Here is a 23,577-nt window from a genome sequence, read left to right as displayed (position 1 = left end):
TTAAATGAACAATGAAGTCAAGATATGCATGATCAGATGGTCTAAACAGCAACTTATGGTTTTGTTTTTAAACATGGCATAATGCAACTAATCTCACAATGAAAAAATTTCTTAACGTTTGTTGACAAAACATTTAAGCTCTGTTAAAAAAATTTCATGAAATAGCATCTGGCTTATTATTGTACTGACTACTCGATTGTCATGATTTTACTATTAAATTGAAAATTTACTAGAGCAAACACTCTTCATAATGAAAAAATATTTGTCTTTAAAAGAGATGGCTGCTCTAAGAATTTATCTGCTTTTTCAAAACAATTAAACCCAAAATATTTATGAACTAGTAGTTACACTTTGTTTGTATAAAGAACACTAAAAACCAGGTGCCCAGTCAGGTTTACATTATCCATTCATTACCTGGACCTGGCAGAAGACCTAGGTACATGGACCAGATTTTTAGTCTAAAGACACACTGTCAGATACTCAGACTCAGCCAATTTTAAAAGATATTCAATGTTGGGTTACTCTCATTTATGTTCAATGCAACCTTATACAGATTCATAGTGACGGTGCATCTAATGGCACATAATAACTTTTCCGGTATATCTCGACTGGAAACTGTTTCTTTGTTTTTATTTATTTAACACTACATAATACATAAGTTGTACTGCATTCATATTTTTAACGGTTTTTAAATATAAAGAAATTTTATATTGTTATAATTTTTTTCTTTTTACATTATGTCTATTTTATTATGTTTATTTTACATTACATTTTGAAATCTAATTTTTCAGACTTCAAAAATAAACTAGTGCATCTGCCTCTAGTTTATTTTTGAAATCTGAAAAATTTGCATTTATATTGATAGCCTTCATACTTTCCAAAACTATCCCAATAAAATCAATCTCTTATCGCTTGAAAATTCTATTTAAACTAAACATTCAACTAAATACTGAATTCATATTCTTAATATAAAACTGATTAGGTAAAAAGTAGATGCTTAAAGAAAGTCTTTGAAGGAAGTGGTCGCTCTGTAAAAGTGGTCTCTAATAGAATTCCTCTCTACTATTTAATCAAAATTGGTACTAATATCTGATGGAAACATCCATTCTATATGCCAATTTATTGTTCATACATCTAAAAACTATTAGTTTTGACACAAAAATCTCCTTTTAAGTTAAAAATGTGAAGCATTTTTTTTAAATGTATAGAATTTATATGGTAATTTTTAATCTAATATCTTTATGTATTATTTGTATAATAATAAATTATTATAGATATATCTTTTGTCTTATAATAAATGCATTAAAATTTTATTCTGTTTATTTTATTTGAATAGATTTCTGTGATTTTTTTAATGTACTTTGACTCTGTATTTTCTTTTTTATTTAATTAGATTTATAAATGAAGAGTTTGATCTGGATTCTGTGGAGTTGAAACTTTCAGAAACATTGAGTAACATGAGAACTACAGTAAATCGATATCACAAACAAATTGAAGTAGGTATTCTACCAAAACAAAAATATATTTTTTATTTTTCTTTAATTATTTTGGAGGAAAATTAATTTTTATATTTTTTCTTTAATAAAAGAGGCTTTAAAGGTGCTTGATTTACGAACATCATGCCATAGTGTTAATGATGTGATCTTTTTGTAGTTATGTCTCACGCTTCTTATGTAATGTTTTCTGTATTTTGCTCTAAAAATTTATAAAAGTGGAAGACAATGTTCTCCAAATTAAGCGAGGAGAATGAGATACTAGTGTCATTTTTTCCCCTGTGAAAATAGGCAACTTCTAAAGGGAAAAATTGCAAAATTATCTAGTACTGGTCTGTGGCCAATTTTAGCTTTTTTTTTTTAAACTGTGACCGCTTTTTTAAAAATGGAAAGTTTTAATAGCTAAAATAACTGTTAATATTAATAATTTAAGGCATTTCTCAAATTCTAGTGATTATTACAGGGATAATTTCTTAAATGAAGAAAAATTTTAAAAACAAGCATGAAATAAAATAATTTTTGAAATATAATAAAATATTCCTGATAATTTCATATTTAATAAAGAAAATAATAATAAACGACTATGAGGGCAATGTTTTCATTGTCATTTGTCATTTTTAGTTACCCTGCGACCAGTAGCAACCGTCATTTTTGATCTATAGCAAGTTCCATGACTATTAGCCTATAAAGTGCATTCTAAATTACTAATATTTTTTCTTACAATAAAGTTTTTTTTTTATGTCAAATATTAAATTTTTTGGAAAAAAAGTTATAGAATTTTTTTTATTGTTATTTTTTGTTATAAATATAGTTTTCGTATTTATATTTTGATTGTATTTCAGGAAAATAATTCTAAATTATTAAGTTTGAAAGAGCAAAACCTCGTGCAACAACGAACCATTGAATTTCTAGAAGATGAGAGACACAATGCTCAGCAATTGAACTTAAAGCTATCTTCTCAGTTTGAATCATTGTAAGAATCATAAAATTTTTTATGTTCCTTTGTATCAATGCGCATTGTGAAATTCAGAAACATTTTAAACAGATAATAACTTAATCTTTTTTTCTTCTTCTTTAGAAATCAGAAAATGCAAGACTTGATGGTGGATATTAAAACGGGAGAAAGAAGCGGTCAGAGTAATTATTTGGATGGTGTTGTTAGATCTTTAAGGGAGCAAATAGAATCTCATAATTCTGAAAGAGTTCGCTTGCTGAGTGTTCAAGAAGAGTTGTATTCAGAGTTACAAATTGAAAAGGAAGAGAAAAGAGTTTTAAAGCAAAAAGAATTAAGCTTGACACTTGAAGTTGAGAAATAGTAAGTAAATACTGTTCCATATGTTTTTTTTTTTTTTTTTTTTTTTTTTTTTTTTTTTTTTTTTTTTTTTTNTTTTTTTTTTTTTTTGTTTGTTTTTTTAATCAGGAAAAATTTTACAATGATTTTTTTAATAGTAATTATTTGGTTGTAATTATTTAGTGAATAGCAATTATATGTTCTAATCATCTTGGTCTGAAGTTAACTTTCTCATTCCATCTTTTGATCCTGTGCCTGTATTGGATTCAACTGTTTAAAATTTAATTTTGTTGAGGCTATTGTAGTTGCATTTCTTAATCTCTTCAAAAAGAAACCTCTTTTTCTTGTTCATAATATACTGCATTCTGAATGTCTGATTCTTTGTTATAGGATAGTTCCACCTTTTATAAATTTCAGTTTGCAATTTTTTAAAGCTTATAAATTAGTTAAAAAGGTGGCAGAAGTTCTAATAATTTTTATTAAAATAAGTAAGGTTTTCTATTTACTCTTCAATTTTTAGAAACTTTAAGAAAATTTTAAAAAATAAATTAAAAATTTACATATTGTGTTATGCCTATAATGAGTATTTTTTAATATTTTAAAAATTTTCAAAATGATGAAAGTTATAAAAATTGGATTAAGAGTAAATGATACACAGATTTATTTTTAATAAAAATTATTACAGTTGCTGGATTTCTTTTTAACTAAGTTGTATGCATTTTAAGTCTGTGAATATTACTTTCTTAAATAGTGTAAATTACCCTTTAGTTGAGTGCAAAAAGGCTATGTATACAAGTGATTATGTAATTCCGATGTTCTTTTTTCACAATTTTGTATTATCTTTATATTTTGTTTGAAAAATAATTGTTTGTAATAAATATTCCTTAAAGTGTATCATAAAAGTTCTTATTTATTTATTCTATAAAGTGTATCGTAATAATCTTATTTAAAGTGTATAGTAAAAATTCTTTGAATTTTTATATCNCAAGAAGAAACCTCTTTTTCTTGTTCACAATATACTGCATTCTGAGTATTCTGATTCCTTGTTATAGAATAGTTCCACCTTTTATAAATTACAGATTTGCAATTTTTTAAAGCTTATAGCTTAGTTAAAAAGGTGGCAGAAGTTCTAATAATTTTTATTAAAATAAGTAAGGTTTTTATTTACTCTTCAATTTTTAGAAATTTTAAGTAATTTTTAAAAAGTAAATTAAAAATTTACATATTGTGTTATGCCTGTCATGAGTATTTTTTAATATTTTAAAAATTTTAAAAAAAGATGAAAGTTATAAAAATTGGATTAAGAGTAAGTGATACCCAGATTTATTTTTAATAGAAATTATTACAGTTGCTAGATTTCTTTTTAACTAAGTTGTATGCATTTTAAGTCTGTAAATAAATAGTGTAAATTACCCTTTAGTTGAGTGCAAAAAGGCTATGTATACAAGTGATTATGTAATTCCGATGCTTTTTTTCTCACAATTTTGTATTAATTTTATATCTTGTTTGAAATATAGTTGTTTGTAATAAAAATTCCATAAAGTGTATCATAAAAGTTCTTATTTATTTATTCTACAAAGTGTATCCTAATAATCTTATTTATTCTATAAAGTGTATAGTAAAAATTCAAAAATTCTTTGAATTTTTATATCTTTGGAGTTGTTTAACTTAATGTAATATTAATATTCACTTAACATATTTTGTTATCTAATATTTCTGCTTTCAAAAGATGAGAATGTATCAATTATTTGTATGATTATTAAATGAAATAATACATGAATTTTGAAAGCTATTACTTGCTTAAATTATCTTTGAATATTATTGATTGAATTACTTAAATGTAATTTGTAAATTTATGCGAAGAATTCTTTAATTTTTGCATTTGAATCTAGAAATATGGCTAAATAGGCAAAAGATAAAAATAACATTAAGAATTGAAGCAACAAACTAGTTTCCTGTCTTCCAGATCAGGAGTAATCCTATAAGGGTAAAAAAATCTATATATTTCAAGAAAAAAGTGTCCTGAAAATCCAATTTTTTCAGGAATTTACTCAATGAAAGTATAATTTGGTACCTGGCTTTCTAATATAAGTTATCATTTACTCTTATTAATTAAACTTTTCTGTATCTGAAAAGAACCTTACCATCAGGATTGCATCTAATCATTAGATTAAAAGTTATTCATTTAATGTTCTTTTGTTTTGTCACTGAAGCCTGTTAATTTTTTAATTGCTATAAATTGATTTTTATTATAATCAACTTTATTTCCTTATAAATAATTAACTTTATTTTTTAGCACCCGAAAATCAGCTGACATGGAAGCAAATTTAGATACCATTAAAGATGAACTACTTGAAGCACAGAAAAATTTAAAGTCAGTTGTATTAGATAAAGAATTATTGGAACAAGAAAAAGTGAAATTTTGTAAGTTTTTCCAGATTTACTTCTTGTAGTGTTTTCATTATTTTGATTTTATATTAAAAGTTCTTTATCTATTTTACTTATAACTTTTCATCATTTATGTAATTTTTTTTCATGCTTTTTTTACATTAATCTTGTCTTTTTTCATATCATAACATGTAATTTAAAAATTCTTTATTTTCTTTGTTTTTACATTATTTAGCAAAGGAATGTTGGCTGCCTCAAATATTCATCCAACTTTCACACTCAAAACTTTCTTGTGAAAAATAATAACATGTTTATCTATGTATTTATTAGATAATTTTTATTATTAGATAATTTAAATAAATGAAGTTTTCAATTTTTTTTCTTCCTTTTTATCATGCTGTAAGTTGTATGTACTGTGGCTTCTCAGTGATTTCGAAGCATGAAGCTATACTTTTCCTCCTTGTTGTTGGCTTTTATTAACTCTGTAGTTATATTCGCAAATATTTTCTCATGTTTTTGAAGGATTCCTCTGTCTCTTAAATTTTCAATATAGTAAAAAACTCTGAAAATACAAAAGAAAAAATTTTAAAAAAAACATGATTTACTACTGAGGCATATACATGTAATAGAACTTAGTTATCTTATGTATTAAATTTGTTATATAACATAAAATTTTAAAAAAAAATGATTTTAATAGACTGTCTATTTTTATACTTTAAAGTTTTTAAGAGAAAAAAAAAAGATATTTTCAATTTATATTTTGCAATTAGGATTGTACGAAAATAATCTTAATAATTTTTTTTTCCCAGCTGGTATTTTGTCTGGTTTAGATAACCAGATTCTTGAGATGAAGAAACAAATAGCTAATCTGCAAGATGAAGAACGATCTGTCAGGGCCTCTTTAACCGCAATGCAAAGTACAAATGAAAATCTTTCATGTGAAAAAGCTGATCTTGCTAAATCTCTGAATGAGGTAAATAAACTCAAGAGTACTTCAGAAATATTATCTTTTTTTTTGTAAAAGAAAAACACATTTAAGTTTAGTTATTAATTAAAAGAAATTAATGTTATTTTTCTACACCAATAACTAATAACTTATTTCTTTTTTCAAAATTGTATTCTTAATTTCTCTCATTTTTGAAAATTAATTTCAAACATATTTGTTTTTATTACTTTTTAGTGATTTTTTCTTTTTATATATTTATTTTTATGCATACATTAATTTAATTCATTTTATTTTTATATATTATTTATGTTTATTAAAATAATACAATGGAAGGTGATTAAGTTGACCACTTGTGATGCACAACTTTTGTGGTCAACTTCACATCTTAAAAAAATGTAAAGTTGAGAGATAGAGTTAAAAGATTTTGATTAACTTTCAGTACTACAGAGATGCCAACTTGCTCTGGACAGCAAATATATATATTTTTAAAGTGGTAGTTTATCAATTGTGATTCTTAGTTTAATAAATTCAATTTAGTTGATTTTTATCCACCACTATTTCTAAATAATTCGTAGGCTTATATAATTCACCACTTTATAGAACTTAAGTCCTACTGCACCATTTAAAAAGCAAGCAAAAATAGTCAAATATTTGCAAAATTTATTTTGTAGTTATTTATCGTTTTTTTAAAATCATTTTGGCGTGTCCGGAGCAGTTGGCATCTCTGGTACTATCTCATCAATTCAAGGAAAATTTTATACAATAAAATCAAAAAAAAAATTTTTATTAAGTTTTTGTTTTGCTTAACTTAAGTATTTAGAATAACATTTAACAACAGGCTTAGACAAATTTTTCTTGTTTAAGTGATTCACATATTAAATAGATAGGTAGTATAGTTATGTAGGTTTTGTTCCCATATATTGGATAGAATAAATTCATTTCTTGATAATACAGGCCAATTTAGATAGGCGGTCAACATACAAGAGTATGGTAATCAACAGTTTTCTCTGTAATTGAATTTTAACACTATCACCTTGATTCTGTTGCTAACAAATGTCTATTACCTATCTTCAATTTCTAATATATGATTAGAAGCACGATTTTAAGATTAATGCACGACTAATTTTAGCATTGATTTTAAGTCTTTATTTATACATTGTGTATAACAGATTTATTGGCGAGATGTAATTTTNAATTTTAAACAGGTTCATACAAATTTGAAAATAGTAAAAATTCATCTACAAAGTTTTTAGCATATATTTTGCATATACATTTGCATTAGCATGTACATTTTAGCATATATTTTGAAAAGAGGGGGGGAAGGAGGGAAGGGCCCAAAAACGGCTATGCCTAGGGCCTACCAAAGGTATAATCCGGCTCTGCCCATGCCACATATCAAGCTATATTACATAAACATATGATAGCAGTTCAAAAACAAAGCGTGTCTTATGGACTATATTTAAAATTCTATTTTTAAACTTTAACTTAATTTTTTTAACCAAAATTATGAGTGAAACAATAACAATGTATTTTGATGAGCATGACAAAAATTTGAAATAAATAATGTAAAAATATTAAATCTGCTGATTTTGCATTTTTTTTTAAATCAAAAAGTGAAGTGTCACTCTTCCTATTACTCTTCCCTCTCCCTTGTCAAAAACTGACATGATTTCACGCCGCATCACCTTTCTAAGCGCAACATTTATGGACAGCCCCACTGGTATGGAAGTTATATCTTTATATGTATTACATTTTTGTGTGTTTCTTTCAATTTAAAATCTTTTATTGTTTGCTAATTTTTACTTTTCTTATCTATATTTTATTGCAAAGAAAGAAGTTTATTTTTATGAAATCGCATAAAAATGAAACAGACTTTCAGTTCAATATGGTTTCAATTAATGAACTTAGATTAAAATATCACAAATATATAAAATATCATATAAATATCACATAAATATATCATATATGACATAAAAATATTATATAAATATCACAAATATATAAAATATCACACAGTCTACAAATTTTACTTCAACAAATTCCTGTCTAGACAAACAAATAATGGAAGTACAGAGTGCTTGAAATTAATGCTAGAAATGAATATGCAGCATATATTGCAACAGTGTTATGTTATAAAAATAATTGTCAAAAGCGAAGAATAATCTTTTCATTTTGGTATATTAAAATTTTATTAGTTTGGAATGGTTGGGATTTGACAAGAAACAAGGCATTGCAGGTATTGGGTAAATCTCTGTATACTCTAACTGCAATATGCAGAAATAAATAAGTAAATAAAACTATTGACTCTAATTTATGAATGTAGATTTTGAAATTTTACCAACATTATAATCTAAACAAAATGTAAAATATTATATTTTGGTCTATTCTAAATAAAATATCCTTTACTTCTATGCAGTATAAACGTCTCTAACAATTATTTGTTTATAAATCATTAAAAATGGCATTTTTGTTTACTTATTGTATTAGTTAACTTTACTATCAATATTTTGTTAGCTATTATTAACTTATGTTACTGGCATCAAGGCTGGAAACTGGTTTTATAGGCCTCAGAATGAAGCATATTGCTGGTCCCTTCCTCAGTGAACAAAAAGTTTTATTTTCTTATTTTGAAAAATTTTTAAGGAACTTTTATACAAAATTGTAAATTTTATATTTCCTCATATGTGTATAAAAAAAATACTCTGCAATTTCTCTTTTAAATTTTATAAAAGATACCAAATTTTTGTAAAAATATGAAGAAAAATAATAAAAAAGAAATTTTGACTTGGCCTTCAGCGGTCATGAGCTCTGGAATAAATACATTTGTCTCTTCCCACTCTTGAATATGTCTTTAACTGTTGTACAGTTAACATTGATCCATATCGAGTTATCATAGTTTCCCCATACTTAAAAGTCGTGCGACAAGTATTATATTATAAAACTAATTAATGTATATGTTGTTATCCATTTGAATAATTTCTTGTATTTGCCGACTTTTATATATTTTTTTGTTCAGCACTTTAAATTTTTCATTTATTTATTTAATTTTTCTTTTTTAAGTACTCAAGTCAAAGAAAAACTTTTGAAAGTGAATTAGAACAAGTCAGAGAAGAGTTGAAACATCAAAATGAACTCCTTAGTGAAGTTAATATTGAAAAGAGTATTTTACTACAGACAAAAAGTGAATTGTCTGTAAAACTAAAATCTGCTGAGGAAGAAATTATGGAATTAAAAAATTCCTTCTCTGCATTGAATCAAGAAAAAACTGTTTTGGAGAAGAAGATGTATTCAACTCAGAAAGAAATTTCTGATTTGCAGAATGAGAGAACAAATGCATTGAGAGAATTGAACCTGCAGGTTTCTTTGGTTTCAACTTTACAAGGTATGTTTTAATCACATTATTTTACTGCAGTTTTAAAGAATCTTAAAACATCTGGTGCAATTTATATGAATTATAAACTATTGCTATTAGACAAATAATGTCTTGGATTTTTATGAGAAATCATGTTGGTAAATTTGGACTGGAACAAAAAATTTTTAAAAAAATCAGTACACCTTTACAACTTTAGACATAATCATTGAATTTTCACTTCCTAAGATGTGATCTTTACTGTTCAGTTTGAGGCTGTTAACTTTCTATACTTTTTAGAAAAAGTTCTTATAGTGGGAGTTTAGTTTATGATTTAATACATGATTATTTATTTTGTAAATTTGAATTAAAACTATTTTCCACACCTCTATATGTGAAAGATTTAAAAGTTCATGTCATATGCCACTTTTTTCCAACTCTTTTGTTTCAAAGCTTTTATTATGTTGACAAAATTACCAAAAATTCTGAAGCCTTAGATTGTAATCGTATACCACCTTATAGGATATTTTTAGAGAGCATAGTAGTTGGTAGTCCCTATTAAGTATAACTTATTAATATTATAATAAGTATATTGATTAATATAATAAGTATATTAATTAATTTTCTCAGGTAGTATGTAGGTTACAAAATCGCACATTTTATGAGCAATCAACTTTTTTTCCCCACCCATTTTACTATCAATATATGGGGGGAGTAGCATCAAACTGGAAAATATGCTCATGATCTTAACAGTGTAGTTAGGAGAGTCATTGGAAGTTTAAACTTTTTGATGCCGATTTCCATATTTAAATATTTCACAATATCTCTGTAACTATTTGAACAGCTAAAAACAATTTTGGACAAAGTTTCAAAGCTAATTTATTCAGAGACATTTTTGTGTAAGAAATAATTTCTTATTGTTATTAATTTTAATGATTTAAGTAATTAGTTTCAGTAATGTAAAATAATGAATAATCATAAAAAATGTACCATTTTCTATTTTTGGGATTACTTATTATTTTACATTACTTCATTTAATAATGGGGAAAAATTTTTCTTTGTAAGTTATAAAAAATTTTACTCCATGTTTAGCTATGAAATTTAAAGTGCAAAATTACAAAATTGAACTATTTCAGAGTAATAAAATTTACAAAAAGTTTCATTTTTAAATTTCATTTTCCAAGAACTATTCGACCCTTCCTGAGCCTATATTGTTTTAGTTTATGGAATTATAAATCAATAAATTAATGTTTTCAGGTAGGAATTGTTAATCAACTTCATGAAAATTAAGATACAGAATATTATGAAAGAAGTGTTCTCTAAGCTTCATCGCATTTTTCTCGTAATTTTTTGCAACGAATGTTTCAATTAAATCATTATAAAAAATATTATGATCTAATGAAAAATTTCCTTGCTGATGCTTAACATCTTTCATTTGTAATTGGATATCTGCAAGCAATGTTATCATGGGTATGGATCCTAATTGGTTGTTGAAATGTGGCATTTGTTTAGGTTACCAACTTTTTTTTATTATTTTTATTATTATATTTCAATTGAGACTAGTCCATAAGATATGAATTCTTTTAAATGATGCATTATATATATTTTTTCCAGAAGAAAAATTGGGTTCATTTATTTCTTTACTCAAACATAGGCACAAATCCATGTAGAACATAAACAAATTAATTATGTGGCAAAGTTGCTAGTTACACGAAACAAAAATAATAACAATAAAATGCATAAATAAATAATAAAGCTAACCATGAAGATTCTTTCTAAATGAAAGACTTAGACGAGAAAGAATTATATTTCAACAACTTTTATATGCCATAAGACACTGTATTTAATTAACAAATTTGATTTAATTCTCGAATTTGATATTCCATATGGCATTGTATTTGCAACATTTCTAACTTATGTGGAGAAACTTGGCTTGATCTTGGCAATATCCTGCAATGTCTAGAATATTAACACATTATCTTGTTTATAAACAACCAACTGGCACTGAGGTCATAGGTCAGGTGGTTATGTATCAGTAGTCTTCTTGAGTTGAGAATATCCCACTGGTGAGTTGTATGTTAGCATCAGCATGATATTATTTATAAGTGTAATCATCTTTCATGTTTTAGAATTAAAGTAGGTTTTTATATAAATAATAATATGTTTTTGAAATTTAGAACTCATAACTAAGTATGTTTACTTTAGTCATTATTTTAAATTCTGTTTAATAAAAATTATTTCTTTTATGTACAGTGTCTAAAATAAGAAACGAAACACCATGAGTAACTTTTGATCCAATTATGGGATTTTCACTTACCAGAACTCCGTTTTGGGTAGACTATATTTAAGGGTGCCCCTTGATTCTCGCCAAGTTGTAATCGTGGTTGATCGCCAAGCTGAGTGATGTTGAAACCGAATCGGATTCTGATTGGTTTAGATTTTAACGTTATTTTTAAATGTTCCGTTAGTTCTACGTTGGATACCGGCTGGTAAGGTTACTTTTGAATCTTGTCAATAAAATCGAAGGTATGTGGGCAGTCATAAAAAGGGATTTAAGAAAAAAATGACAACACTAGCCCGGTATTACAGACGCCATTTTCGATTCGTATTTCGTCGAATTTATGTGGCGATGGAGGTACACAGATTCTATTCATGATATATTTAGATAGTATCTAACTGTTATTAGATAATTCTGTGCACCTAAATCTGAGAATATTCAAGCTTAATGAAGAAGTTAGTTGTTTTTTTCCTTTTCTTTCTGCTTCTACTCCATTAATTTTTGCTTCGATTCAAAATCCTTTTTATTGGATTTATTAATTCTGCTTATATTGGGTTCATTGCAAGCTTTATCTGATGTTTTGTTGAAATTTTCCAATGTTTTATTAAAATATCATTATGTTTTGGCCGCCATTCCTGTTACCACGGTGTTCCGTGCAAACAGGAATAGCGCCAAACATAAGTTGCCAATTTCGCCAAGGGGCACCCTCAAGTTTATTTTTCCTCTCAGTTTCAATAGTTTGAGAACCTGGCCTCAAATATGCTCATAATTTATTGCAAACAATATTTTTAAATGATAAAATTTGACATTAAAGAATACTAACTTTCTCCTAATAAACATGCTGTTATTGCAATATATTTTTGACCCTCAAAATATGGGGGATCAGCATAGCTGCAATGTAGAAAATATGGTCTCAAACCTTTTCCCAGGAGAGTAATCAAAAGTTTGGATCTCTTAATGTTAATTTTACTTATTACACAAAGGAGATGTATGTATTAAAACCAAAAAAAAAAATTACATTCTTTATACCTTCCACCAATGGGCTTTCTATTATTGATCTATGTGTCTCTAGTTCACAATTCTTATGAAAAAATTCAGCTCATTAGTTTGCACTTTTTTTCCGGAACTCTATCCCAATCTTTCTCAGTTTATATTAATATTACCACCCAAATTCTGATTCAATAATCACGAAAACGCAACATCGTAATAAAGAATGGCAAAAGTGCATTGCTGTTTTTTATATCTAGGATTTTTATGAACACTTATTTTAAAAAAAAGGATACAATGAAGAAAAAAAACAGCTATTACATTACTAAATAAATGTCCTTAAGAAAAAGTAAAAAATAAGTTTCAACTTCGCTCATCAACTTCAACCTCGTTCATAAATTTCAAATTAAAAAATGAAGCAGATTTGAGTAAAAAAAAATATTCTTATTAAAGTTAATCTGTACATTAAAAATTTAAACTAGTACAGATATAATTTTATTTTTGATGCTTAAAAACAAAAGCTACAACTCTATGCTTAGTTGAGTATAATTCTACTCATTTTGAATTTTCTTTCAAACTCAGAGTATATAATATAAGTAGGGTAAACCAACCAGTGAAAGAACACTACCCAGTGAAGGAACATTTCATATATTCATATTATCAAAAATGAAAATTTGAAAGTTTTTCTTTAGATTGATTGGTAACAATAGCTTACTATCAAACAATAGGAAGTCATCTAGCAATGTTTTGGATCACATAGACTTCTATGGAAAAATTTTTGAACTTCTTATTATCTCTGCAACACCTTGTTTCTTTGACAAATTTATAAGGTCAGTGTTTGTAGTTATCTGTTTAAAGTGCAATTAATTGCATGTTATAGTTTTATTTTTCTCACTGTGAGAAAGAGAATTCAAAATATAGCTATTGAAGTTTTTATTTTTTTAAGCACCATAGTATAATCAAGTACTGAGATAAAGGGGTGTTTATTCACTGGATCATCAAACGATGAAAAACCAGTGAAGGAACAAGTGTTCCTTTATTGGTTTTTTTTCTAAGTTAATGAAAATTAAAGAAAAACTTTAATTTTCTTGTACCTTTAGTGATGTTTTGCATCAAAGTATGTTAAAAATACAAAAAGCAACTTCTAACCAGTGAAGGAACAGGCATATTCCTTTACTGGTCATAGATTTCCCAGTGAATGAACAGTATGTGTTAATTTGTTGACACTTTACTTTTCAATTCATGATTACAAAAAAAAGTTAACATTTTCCAAGTATTTATATGTTATAATTTCAAGAATAGGCTTGTTTTTAAATATTTGTATGGCTTATAAATTCATAAAGAGCATTAAAAAATAACCAAAATTAAGTGTTCTTTCACTGGGAAATTTTGTGTTCCTTCACTTGGTCTTCTTACTACTTGTTAATTGAACCTCCAAAACTTTAAAACAATATTATGTAAGTTCTGTACAATTTTTTTTGCATAATTTGCAATTAGTAACAAATGTGTTGACACTGTCATTTAACGAAAATTACGAATTTTGAAATTAATATGAATTTTTAAAAGACAAGCGAAGCTTAAGTGTTCCTTCACTGGTTAGTTTACCCTAGTAAAATCAGAGTAAAAAAATATCTTTCCTAAATTATTGTTAATAAAAAACATAGTATAATTTTTTTTACATCCTAATTACATTGCACATATAAACATCATTTAAATTTTCTTTTTTAAATTAAAGCCAGTCTTTTTTTTAATGAAAACAGGTCAGTTTTTCTTTTTTCTGAAAAAGCCTGGTTTTTAGCAACCCTGGTTTGATTATATAATGTGTTTTTTCTTCTGGGATAAATATTAAAAAAAGAAATGCTGAATAGTCGAATATGCTTTGTTAAATATGCTTACAGATTTTGTAGAAAAAAATCTTCCGGTATAAAAACCACCAAAAAATGTTGCAAATGCTGCGTATTTTAGGGCTGCTGCGTATTGTAGGGTTACAGCTACTCAAATATGAATGATATTTGAAAATTTAAGAAAATGTGAAAATCCCATATCAAAGCTATACATTCTATTATTGTAGAATTAGTGCCCTTTTTTTAATGTACTTTCCTCCAACCAATAGAATCACAAAATGATTAAAGTGGTTAGGGTTCACTATTGGGATTTGTTATAAGGCTTATTAAACCTACTACTATTAATGATTCTATTAACTATTTTTCTAGTTTTATTTTTATAAAATACCCTCAGTAGTAGACCGATCATGGGTTAGAGACCCTTTGTCGTCAGGCTAACAATGTGACTCGTGTTTTCCTCTCCATATAACGCAAATGCGAGTTAGTTCCGTCGCAAAGTCATCCACGAAGACAGATTTCTTTTTTCCCTTCTTCCACGTTGTGTTGCGTTGCAATTTCGGGAGTTGCAAACCAAATACGAATTTTACGCCTCCTATTTTTAACATTACTGTAAGGAAGGAGTCTTCCCTTACTAAATCAATGATGCTTTAAAATTTACTTTTTTCGCATATTTTTGCGAAAAGAACATTAACAGAATTTTTATCTCCACTTAGTGCTGTAAATGGTTTCCTTGCGTAATACATGGCGACTTCACTATACATAGACTCCACATTTATGTCGATAGTTCTTGCCGTTCAGAAATTATTGGGGGTATCAACAGACTTCATCGGATCCACTGTATAAATACGCTAATTTCAATTTCGTAAGCGTTGACTGTATATTTCTGTGTTATTGTACTTCTGATTACTGGTAGCTAATTTGGGAAAATGGCATCTCTGAAAATGTACTTTTTATGTTTGTAAAAATTTCAAAATATTGCTGAGTTTGTAAATATTAGATTTAAAAATTCTTTTAAATATAAAATTCTGTTTTGCTGTTGCATTTTTATATTTATACAAAGCTAGAAATATTGGACAAAAGTCCACAATAACTCTTATAGCTTTTGAAATATTTTAAAATTTTATAGAAACGTTGGTTCTAAAGTCGTGAATTTAGATATATTAAACTTGTGCGACAAAATTGTGGTAAAAATTTTGAGATGCATTTTACATCATTTTAAGTCCGGGAATGTTTTTATCAGTTAAAATCAGGAAAAAAGAGCATGAATTCTCCTTAAATATATAATCTTAAATGCAGCCGCAGTTCCCACTTTTTTCAGCCACTTTTTTCCACCTTAATTAATCGAGCTTCTCTTTGCGAAATCCCAACTTTATAAAAGAAGTTCAATCGCTGCTGTGAAAACGTTTACCATTGAAAGACTGCTAATTATTTTAAACATATTGAATTTAAAGAATGAAATTTTTGCGTCGTTTTGTCAATAATTTAATGTCACTCCGTTAAAAATAATAATTCATGAGCTGAGTTTCGGAATTTGTTCCATTGTGTGCAGGATGCGATTTAGTATAGACCATTCCATAATAATCTTGCTTAATCGGCACGATTTGGTTTCATCTTTATTTAAATTGCGTCTCTGGAAAAAATCGAAAGCTTCAAAAAATGTGATGTTTATTTTTTCAAGTCTTTTTCAAAATGTAAAATGTGTGATTGATAAGTCGCATTTTGAATAATTTTAATCAGCAAACGATAAAAATTAATGATTATTTGACTGACATCATATATTTAGGTTTCATATAAAACTGCAAATATAGTTTTCTGAAATTTTGCAAATTTTTGCTGTCAAATTATAGAAGGATCGGTCTTGCGCGTAACTTAGATTAGAGAAATTAGATTTGCGTAGATTTTATTTTTTAAGAAATAAAAAGCATTCTGTAGTAATGAAAATAAAATGTTTTCCAGGCTATTAGGTTTTAATTCCAAATCGTTTGCATCAAGTGATGAAATTCCTCTTAGGATGAAAACAGTTTTTTTTTCCTGCTCATTGAGTAAAAAACTTTAATTTTTACAGAAAATATTACTATAAAATTTTGTGCATTTATAGTTTTAATATAAAATAACATTTATCAAATCTGTTTTCTGAAAGTAATTATTTGCTTGTTCTGCAGAAATTTTTTTTTTGTCTGATTATGAAACCATCTTTTGAATTGAATCTGCTATGCTTTTTTTATTCATGTTTATTAAGTATCTTTTATTAGTTAATTTTTAGTATAGAAGTTTTCGAAGAGAATTTCGTGTATGGAATTTATTTAAAAGTATAAGATAAATAAAGCTGTTTTGAAGCTTTTGAATTTAAGTTATAAAATTTTGAATTGAAATTCAAATTAAAAAATTACTGTATCATTTATAATTGTTGAGAATATAGCTTTAGATTGAAATTATAGCTATTTTTCAATATAAAGTTTTAATTTATTTTCTTTTATCATTTTTTTCCTTTTGTTATTACTTTGCGATTTCTCATTGACCCTGCTGTCTTCGGAAGCATTGTTCTGAACGCTTAGTTCTCCCTCGCGAACTCATCTCTTTGCAATTAATGATTGACTCCGCTACTTGGCATTTATTTGAATACTTGGTCCTAGCTCACGTACTCGCCACTTTGCGGCGCAAATAGATTAATCTTTTACTGTGGATTTAAAATATATACATGTAATTAATCTTGCAAATCGGCTGTCTAAAATTTGCAGGGAATCGCCGCTTTGTGGCTACCTGTCGTTCAATCTTAAAGGGTTGGAATGGGAAAAAATTTTTATTATTACTATTTTAATTTTAAAAAAAACGTGAACGCATCTACGAAAATTTCCTCAAAACAGAAAAATCATTTATAATAAAACTCGTGCGAGGATTTGCGGCTCCCTGACACAAATTAAATAAAAATAAGAAAAATTATACCATCCATATTTAAGTTACAAGATTTTTTAATACAAATCGCTCATAAAATCGACATTTACTGAAGTATCGATATTTAAGATGAACGAAAACTTTTGTTGGATTAAAAACAAAAAATTATGAAGCCCCAAAAATTCCGCAAGATTATAATTATAATTACATAAAGCGACCAATCTTAAGTAAAAAAAAAAATGTTTCCCCTGCCAAATAATTGTCTATGATTCAAAACTTAAACATGCAATAATTATGATAAATTTTTATTACTCAAAAGCTATTTGACCGATTTCGCTCGTTTTTTTTTCTTCTTATTTTTTTTTAATTATTATTATTATTTTAAAATATATGGTTTAAAGATCTATGAAAAATTTGTTTTTCCTACTCTTTTATTCAAGAAATTTCCGATTATTATTAAATTAAACAAAGTGACATATTAGCAATTTTTTATAATTTTTTTTTAATTTTAAGGGTTAACATTAACAGTGCTGTCGGCCATTAATTATGATAGACTTTCGACATTCTTTATCTCATTTCTTTTTCCTTGATTCACTTTTAATCAATTAAAAAAATCATATTAGTTTCTTGAAAATGGAACCTGGAATAATAGAATTAATAGGCCTGTGTGTGCTTTTTTTCTTTCACTCAAAAAATTAAATATCTATTTCCTTCTTATTTATTTTATGTTAATTTTTTTAAATATTCTCTAGGCCAAATTAAGAGCTTAGAGGAACTTCATAAGAATTGCATAGATTCTGCTGCAAAAGAAAAGGATTCTTTGCTAAGGAAAATGGATAAAATCGAAGAAGACTTTAGAATCGCACTTAGAAATGAACAACAACAGCATAATATTGATATCAATATTTTAAACCAGGAAAAAGTAATTTGAGTATTTTTTTAGATGTTCTTTAGTGGCTATACAATGAAAGAAAAGAAACATTCTGCATTTACTTTCGTTCTAAAGATCCAATTTTCACATAATTAAATGCAAACTTAGTTGTTTTAGGGATATACCAAGTAATAGAGCATGAGAATATGTGTGTGAAGAATTAGTATAGCGCACAATGGAGCATTGGGATGAGTTTTCTATCTTATCTTAGGGAAAAAATTCTAATAATTTTAATACTATGCTGAAATGTACCATTGCCTACTATGCTGAAATGTACCATTGCCTACTGTGCTGATATGTCCCAAACAGATATTTTCAATTGGTTTTTGTCATTTATAAGTTGCGGAAAAAATTTATATTATCATCTAAATTATTACTAACATTCAATGCATAGAGAAGTTTGGCAATATCACAGACATCTCTTGAAAATGGTTAAAATTATTATCAAATCCATGCAAGCAAAACTACTCAGGGAAAAAATTTTGATAGTAAATTGTTTAAAACTAATTCTCATGCTCTATACTCATGCATTTACTTTCGTTCTAAAGATCCGATTTTCACATAATTAAATGCAAACTTAGTTGTTTTAGGGATATACCAAGTATAGAGCATGAGAATATATGTGTGAAGAATTAGTATAGCACACAATGGAGCATTGTGATGAGTTTTCTATCTTATCTTAGGGAAAAAATTCTAATAATTTTAATACTATGCTGAAATGTACCATTGCCTACTATGCTGAAATGTCCCAAACAGATATTTTCAATTGGTTTTTGTCATTTATAAGTTGCGGAAAAAATTTATATTATCATCTAAATTATTACTAACATTCAATGCATAGANAGTGGCTATACAATGAAAGAAAAGAAACATTCTGCATTTACTTTCGTTCTAAAGATCCAATTTTCACATAATTAAATGCAAACTTAGTTGTTTTAGGGATATTCCAAGTATAGAGCATGAGAATATATGTGTGAAGAATTAGTATAGCACACAATGGAGCTTTGGGATGAGTTTTCTATCTTATCTTAGGGAAGAAATTCTAATAATTTTAATACTATGCTGAAATGTACTATTGCCTACTATGCTGAAATGTCCCAAACAGATATTTTCAATTGGTTTTTGTCATTTATAAGTTGCCGAAAAAATTTATATTATCATCTAAATTATTACTAACATTCATTGCATAGAGAAGTTTGGCAATATCACGGACATCTCTTGAAAATGGTTAAAATTATTATAAAATCCATGCAAGCAAAACTACACAGGGAAAAAATTTTGATAGTAAATTGTTTAAAACTAATTACCGTAGTAAACTAATTAGGATTGGAAGAGGTGTTGAAGTATTAGAATATTTAAATACAGCTGTTCTGTGCAGTTAGCTTAGTTACCATTGAAGTTTATCTATTTTACAAGATAATTTTTAAAGGTGACCAAGCTGGTTGCCAAATGCATAATATTTATATAATATAGTTGCAATACACTTTAATAACTTACCTATCTTTAGCATTTCAAAAAAAGAAATAATATTCATATTCCTCGGAATTAAGAATGGGATAAATTAATAAATAAATTTAGAAAAGTTTAATGGATGAAAAAAGATCTGAGTTTTATTACATTTACTTTTAACATAAAAAAATCATACTCATCTTCCCTCATCACATCATATTTTTATTTTTTTTATCTATTATTTTTTAGTGTTATCTTTACACATTTCATAATTTTATTCTTTTAACTCAAATCTTAAAACCCATTTTTTATAATATTTTTGTTTTGATCTTTTAACGGCCCATGTTAATTTTGCACTTAATATTGTCTTATTGTATTCCTATTGTAGGAATCCTTGCGTAGTAGACTGATATCTTCTGTTGATGAACTATTTGACCGTCATCAAAAACAACAAGAGGAATTAATCAGTTTTCATCAAGGAGAAATTGCTACTTTAAAGAAACATGTCACAACTCTTGAAACAGAGTATGAAGAGAAAATTATTAATTTTCAATCAGAAAACAAAAAGGTATAGTCCTCATTATATTTTAATTATATGTATTCATTGTGTTAATAAGCAGCTGCTTAATTTATTGTTTATATCTATGGAATTGGTAATAGAAACACACCACTTGTTTAATGTTTTAACAAAGTCTATAATGTAATAATGTATAAGTTACTTTATCAAGCAACAATATGCTTGAATTACTTGTTTTTTACAAGCAATGTGTCATCAGTCTTTGGTGCTTTAATTAAAATTTAGTGTCTATGAATACACTAGAACAGGGCTGTCCAACTGGCGGGCCGCATGTGGCCCGCAAATTTCTTTTTCAGTCTGATCGGCCTCAGTTTTCCCATTAAAATGTAAGCAAATTGTTTTATAATCCTTCTGTTCCATTGTTTTATAATTAATAATTCAACTATTAATTGTTACTGTATAAGAGGTAAGAGGTTAATGTTCAACTTTTTCAAACTGCGGCCCGCCAGGTGATCAGTGACCGGAATTCTGGCCCGTGGGCTCTTTGCAGTTGGACAGCCCTGCACTAGAACACATGGAGAAGTATATCCTCAAAATTTTGCTTTTTAAATTGATCCATTAACAATTAAAATATTTTATTTTAAGCAAAGTTTAAATACTTGATGAATAATAACAGTTTACAAAGTTTAAATACTGAATCATCACTTGCCTTTATCTTTTTCATTGGTTTATAAAAACAAAAGAAATTAAGCACATTTTTTCTAAAGTTGAGACTTTATGAATTATGGTCAAACTTGTTCATTTTTCAAAGATTGTAGGACTGCAGTCTTTTAAACCTATAGTTCTTATTATTAAACAATTAAAATTGAATTATAAAGTTTTTTAAAGAAATATAAATATTAAAAGATTCTTAATGCTGGAATAGAATTATATTGAAGCTGCTGTCCTATAATTGATCTGTGTATATGTAAAAAATTTTGTTTTCTCTTTTTATTTATTTGAATTTTAAATTGTATGAAATAATATTTTTTAGTTTGATGTACAAAATTTTAAATTGTTAATATCAATTCATTTGTGTACAAGTATTTGCTTTCTAAATTTCTCTTTTTATTTTATTTGAATCTTAAACTGTGGGAAATAATATTTTTTAATTTGATGTGCAACATTTTAAAATTTATTTTTATTTATCTTTCATGATTATAATTGTATTTTTAATAATATCTGTTGTTTTTATTAATAATCTGCTTATTGTTTTTTATAGATTCATAGTGATTATAGATTAGAAATTTCATCTCTTGAACACTCAATAGAAAATCTGAAAAAGCAGAATAGCCATTGTAATAAATTAGTGAAGGACTTGGAAGAAAAACTAGAAAATGCTGACAAAGATCGGAATGCATTATTGCAATCGAAACTGAAAGCAATTCAACAGTTAGAAGATGAAATTAAAACTCAATCGTAAGAACTTGATGTTAATAATTTTGCTGAAAATTAAGAATAGGCAATCTATGAGAAAAATACTTTTGCCGAAGATAGTGATTGCAAATTATTAAGTATTTGAATAGCTTTTTTGTATGTTTAGTTTTAAAATTGCTTTATTTACATTCAATTTTTTTGAAATGTATAAAATTGGAAGCATGCTTTGTTATATTTAGTTTCATCACCTTTAAAACCAACTACTTATTAACCATCTTTAAAATGCTGAATTTTAAAGAGTTTTATGTTATTCTGCATTTTATTATTTTATTTCTTGGATACTTTTTTTGGAGTGGTAGTTTCAAAACTTCGTTTCTTTCATTAGTTTTTGTTCAAAATAAATGTTTTAAAATTTTCAACTTTAAAACACTTGTGTTTTCTGAAATAATTTAGTGTCTCTACACTATGATTCATTTTTATTATTAGGCTTTTTTTAACATCAAAATCTGTCTGGATTTCAATATAGTAACTAAAATGCTATAAAGCTGTATGTCAACGTATTATGATATTGTGATAAAGCTGTTTGGAATTTTGATATAGTATCTGAAAGAAAATTAAATTAAATTTATGAAGCACTCCTTAAAAAAATTAATAAAAGTTTCAAAACTTTTTTACTTTTACTTCCCCAACATAATTATATTTTGCCCATTTTTTTTTCTAGTCTATAAAAATATATTCAGAGTTGAATCTTGAATTATTAAAGATTAATAACCTACACTTTTTCACTTTGAAGAAACAAGCAAACCTCCCTTTTTTTATAAGTAAATATTTTGTTTACTTTTTTAACTGTGTTTTTTTTCTTCCTATTTTTCTTTAAAAATATGTATACATATAAAAAAATATTTTCCTTGTGCCATTTCATATGCTGTATTTCATGTGTACCCATTTTTCTAGTTTTTCAACTGCATTATTTATTTATTTACGTATTTTCTTCAAAATTATTTCTTATAAAATAAATTTTACTGTAAATGATTTGTCTGTCGTCTGAACGGGATACATAACAGTCATAAATATACATAAATATCTTTGTTCTTTTGCTTGTCAGTTAAGTAATATTTTTAAAATAAGTTAAATGTTTCTTTTAGAGATGATCATGCCAGGAGAGCTAAAGAACTTGAAAACCATATTAAAGATTTAAGCAGTGAAAAAGAAACTGCTCTAAATGAAGTAAATACTGTTGAAACTAAATTAAAACAACTTGAACTTGAAAAAAATAAACTCATAGAAGAAATGGAAGAAGCTAACTCTTCTAAAAAAGAAGGTATTGCTTTTCATTTACTTCTGAAGCCTATTTAATTTAATGTTAATTGTGTGTTTTTTTTCCATTCTCATTACCAGCCTCTGTTTTCTTTAAGTATTTACAGAGATATACTTCAGAAAATGCACATAATATGCCTGTTCTAAATTAATCTAAGAAAACACTAATAAAATCTATGTATTTTAAAATTAATCTAATTTTAAAATCTAATCTACTTGAACAGACTCCTTACAAGATTAAAACATGTTAAAAACCATGCTAAGTCATGATCTTTCTTGTCTAAATAATTATTTTTTTCTTAAGAAAAAAAAGTAAATGATTCATAGGATTTTAAATCAAGTTTCAAGTAGCTTTTAGATATTAAATTCCAGTCTACCACCCTTAAGTGGAGGTAGTAAGATTAGAGTGAAAGAAAAAGGGTGCTGAAAAAGAATCAAATGGTAACTGTTTATGAATTAAAGAATATCTATAATCATTC

General features: G+C 26.5%; 1 protein-coding gene across 1 annotated transcript in view; it reads left to right on the top strand.

Annotated features, from left to right (window-relative positions):
- Positions 1 to 23,577, top strand: part of LOC107445805 (rootletin) — an 82,920-nt gene that overhangs the window by 40,269 nt on the left and 19,074 nt on the right. Inside the window, exons 11-20 of the mRNA XM_043050475.2 lie at positions 1,394 to 1,496; positions 2,336 to 2,466; positions 2,572 to 2,808; positions 5,081 to 5,208; positions 5,982 to 6,145; positions 9,179 to 9,500; positions 18,221 to 18,390; positions 20,237 to 20,416; positions 21,627 to 21,823; positions 22,927 to 23,102. Of these exons, the coding sequence (XP_042906409.2) occupies positions 1,394 to 1,496; positions 2,336 to 2,466; positions 2,572 to 2,808; positions 5,081 to 5,208; positions 5,982 to 6,145; positions 9,179 to 9,500; positions 18,221 to 18,390; positions 20,237 to 20,416; positions 21,627 to 21,823; positions 22,927 to 23,102 (1,808 nt within the window). The remainder of the gene's footprint in view (positions 1 to 1,393; positions 1,497 to 2,335; positions 2,467 to 2,571; positions 2,809 to 5,080; positions 5,209 to 5,981; positions 6,146 to 9,178; positions 9,501 to 18,220; positions 18,391 to 20,236; positions 20,417 to 21,626; positions 21,824 to 22,926; positions 23,103 to 23,577) is intronic.

The sequence above is a fragment of the Parasteatoda tepidariorum genome, chromosome 10 (assembly GCF_043381705.1).
Source record: "Parasteatoda tepidariorum isolate YZ-2023 chromosome 10, CAS_Ptep_4.0, whole genome shotgun sequence".
Taxonomy (NCBI): domain Eukaryota; kingdom Metazoa; phylum Arthropoda; class Arachnida; order Araneae; family Theridiidae; genus Parasteatoda; species Parasteatoda tepidariorum.
This window is presented reverse-complemented; position numbering and strand designations above follow the sequence as displayed.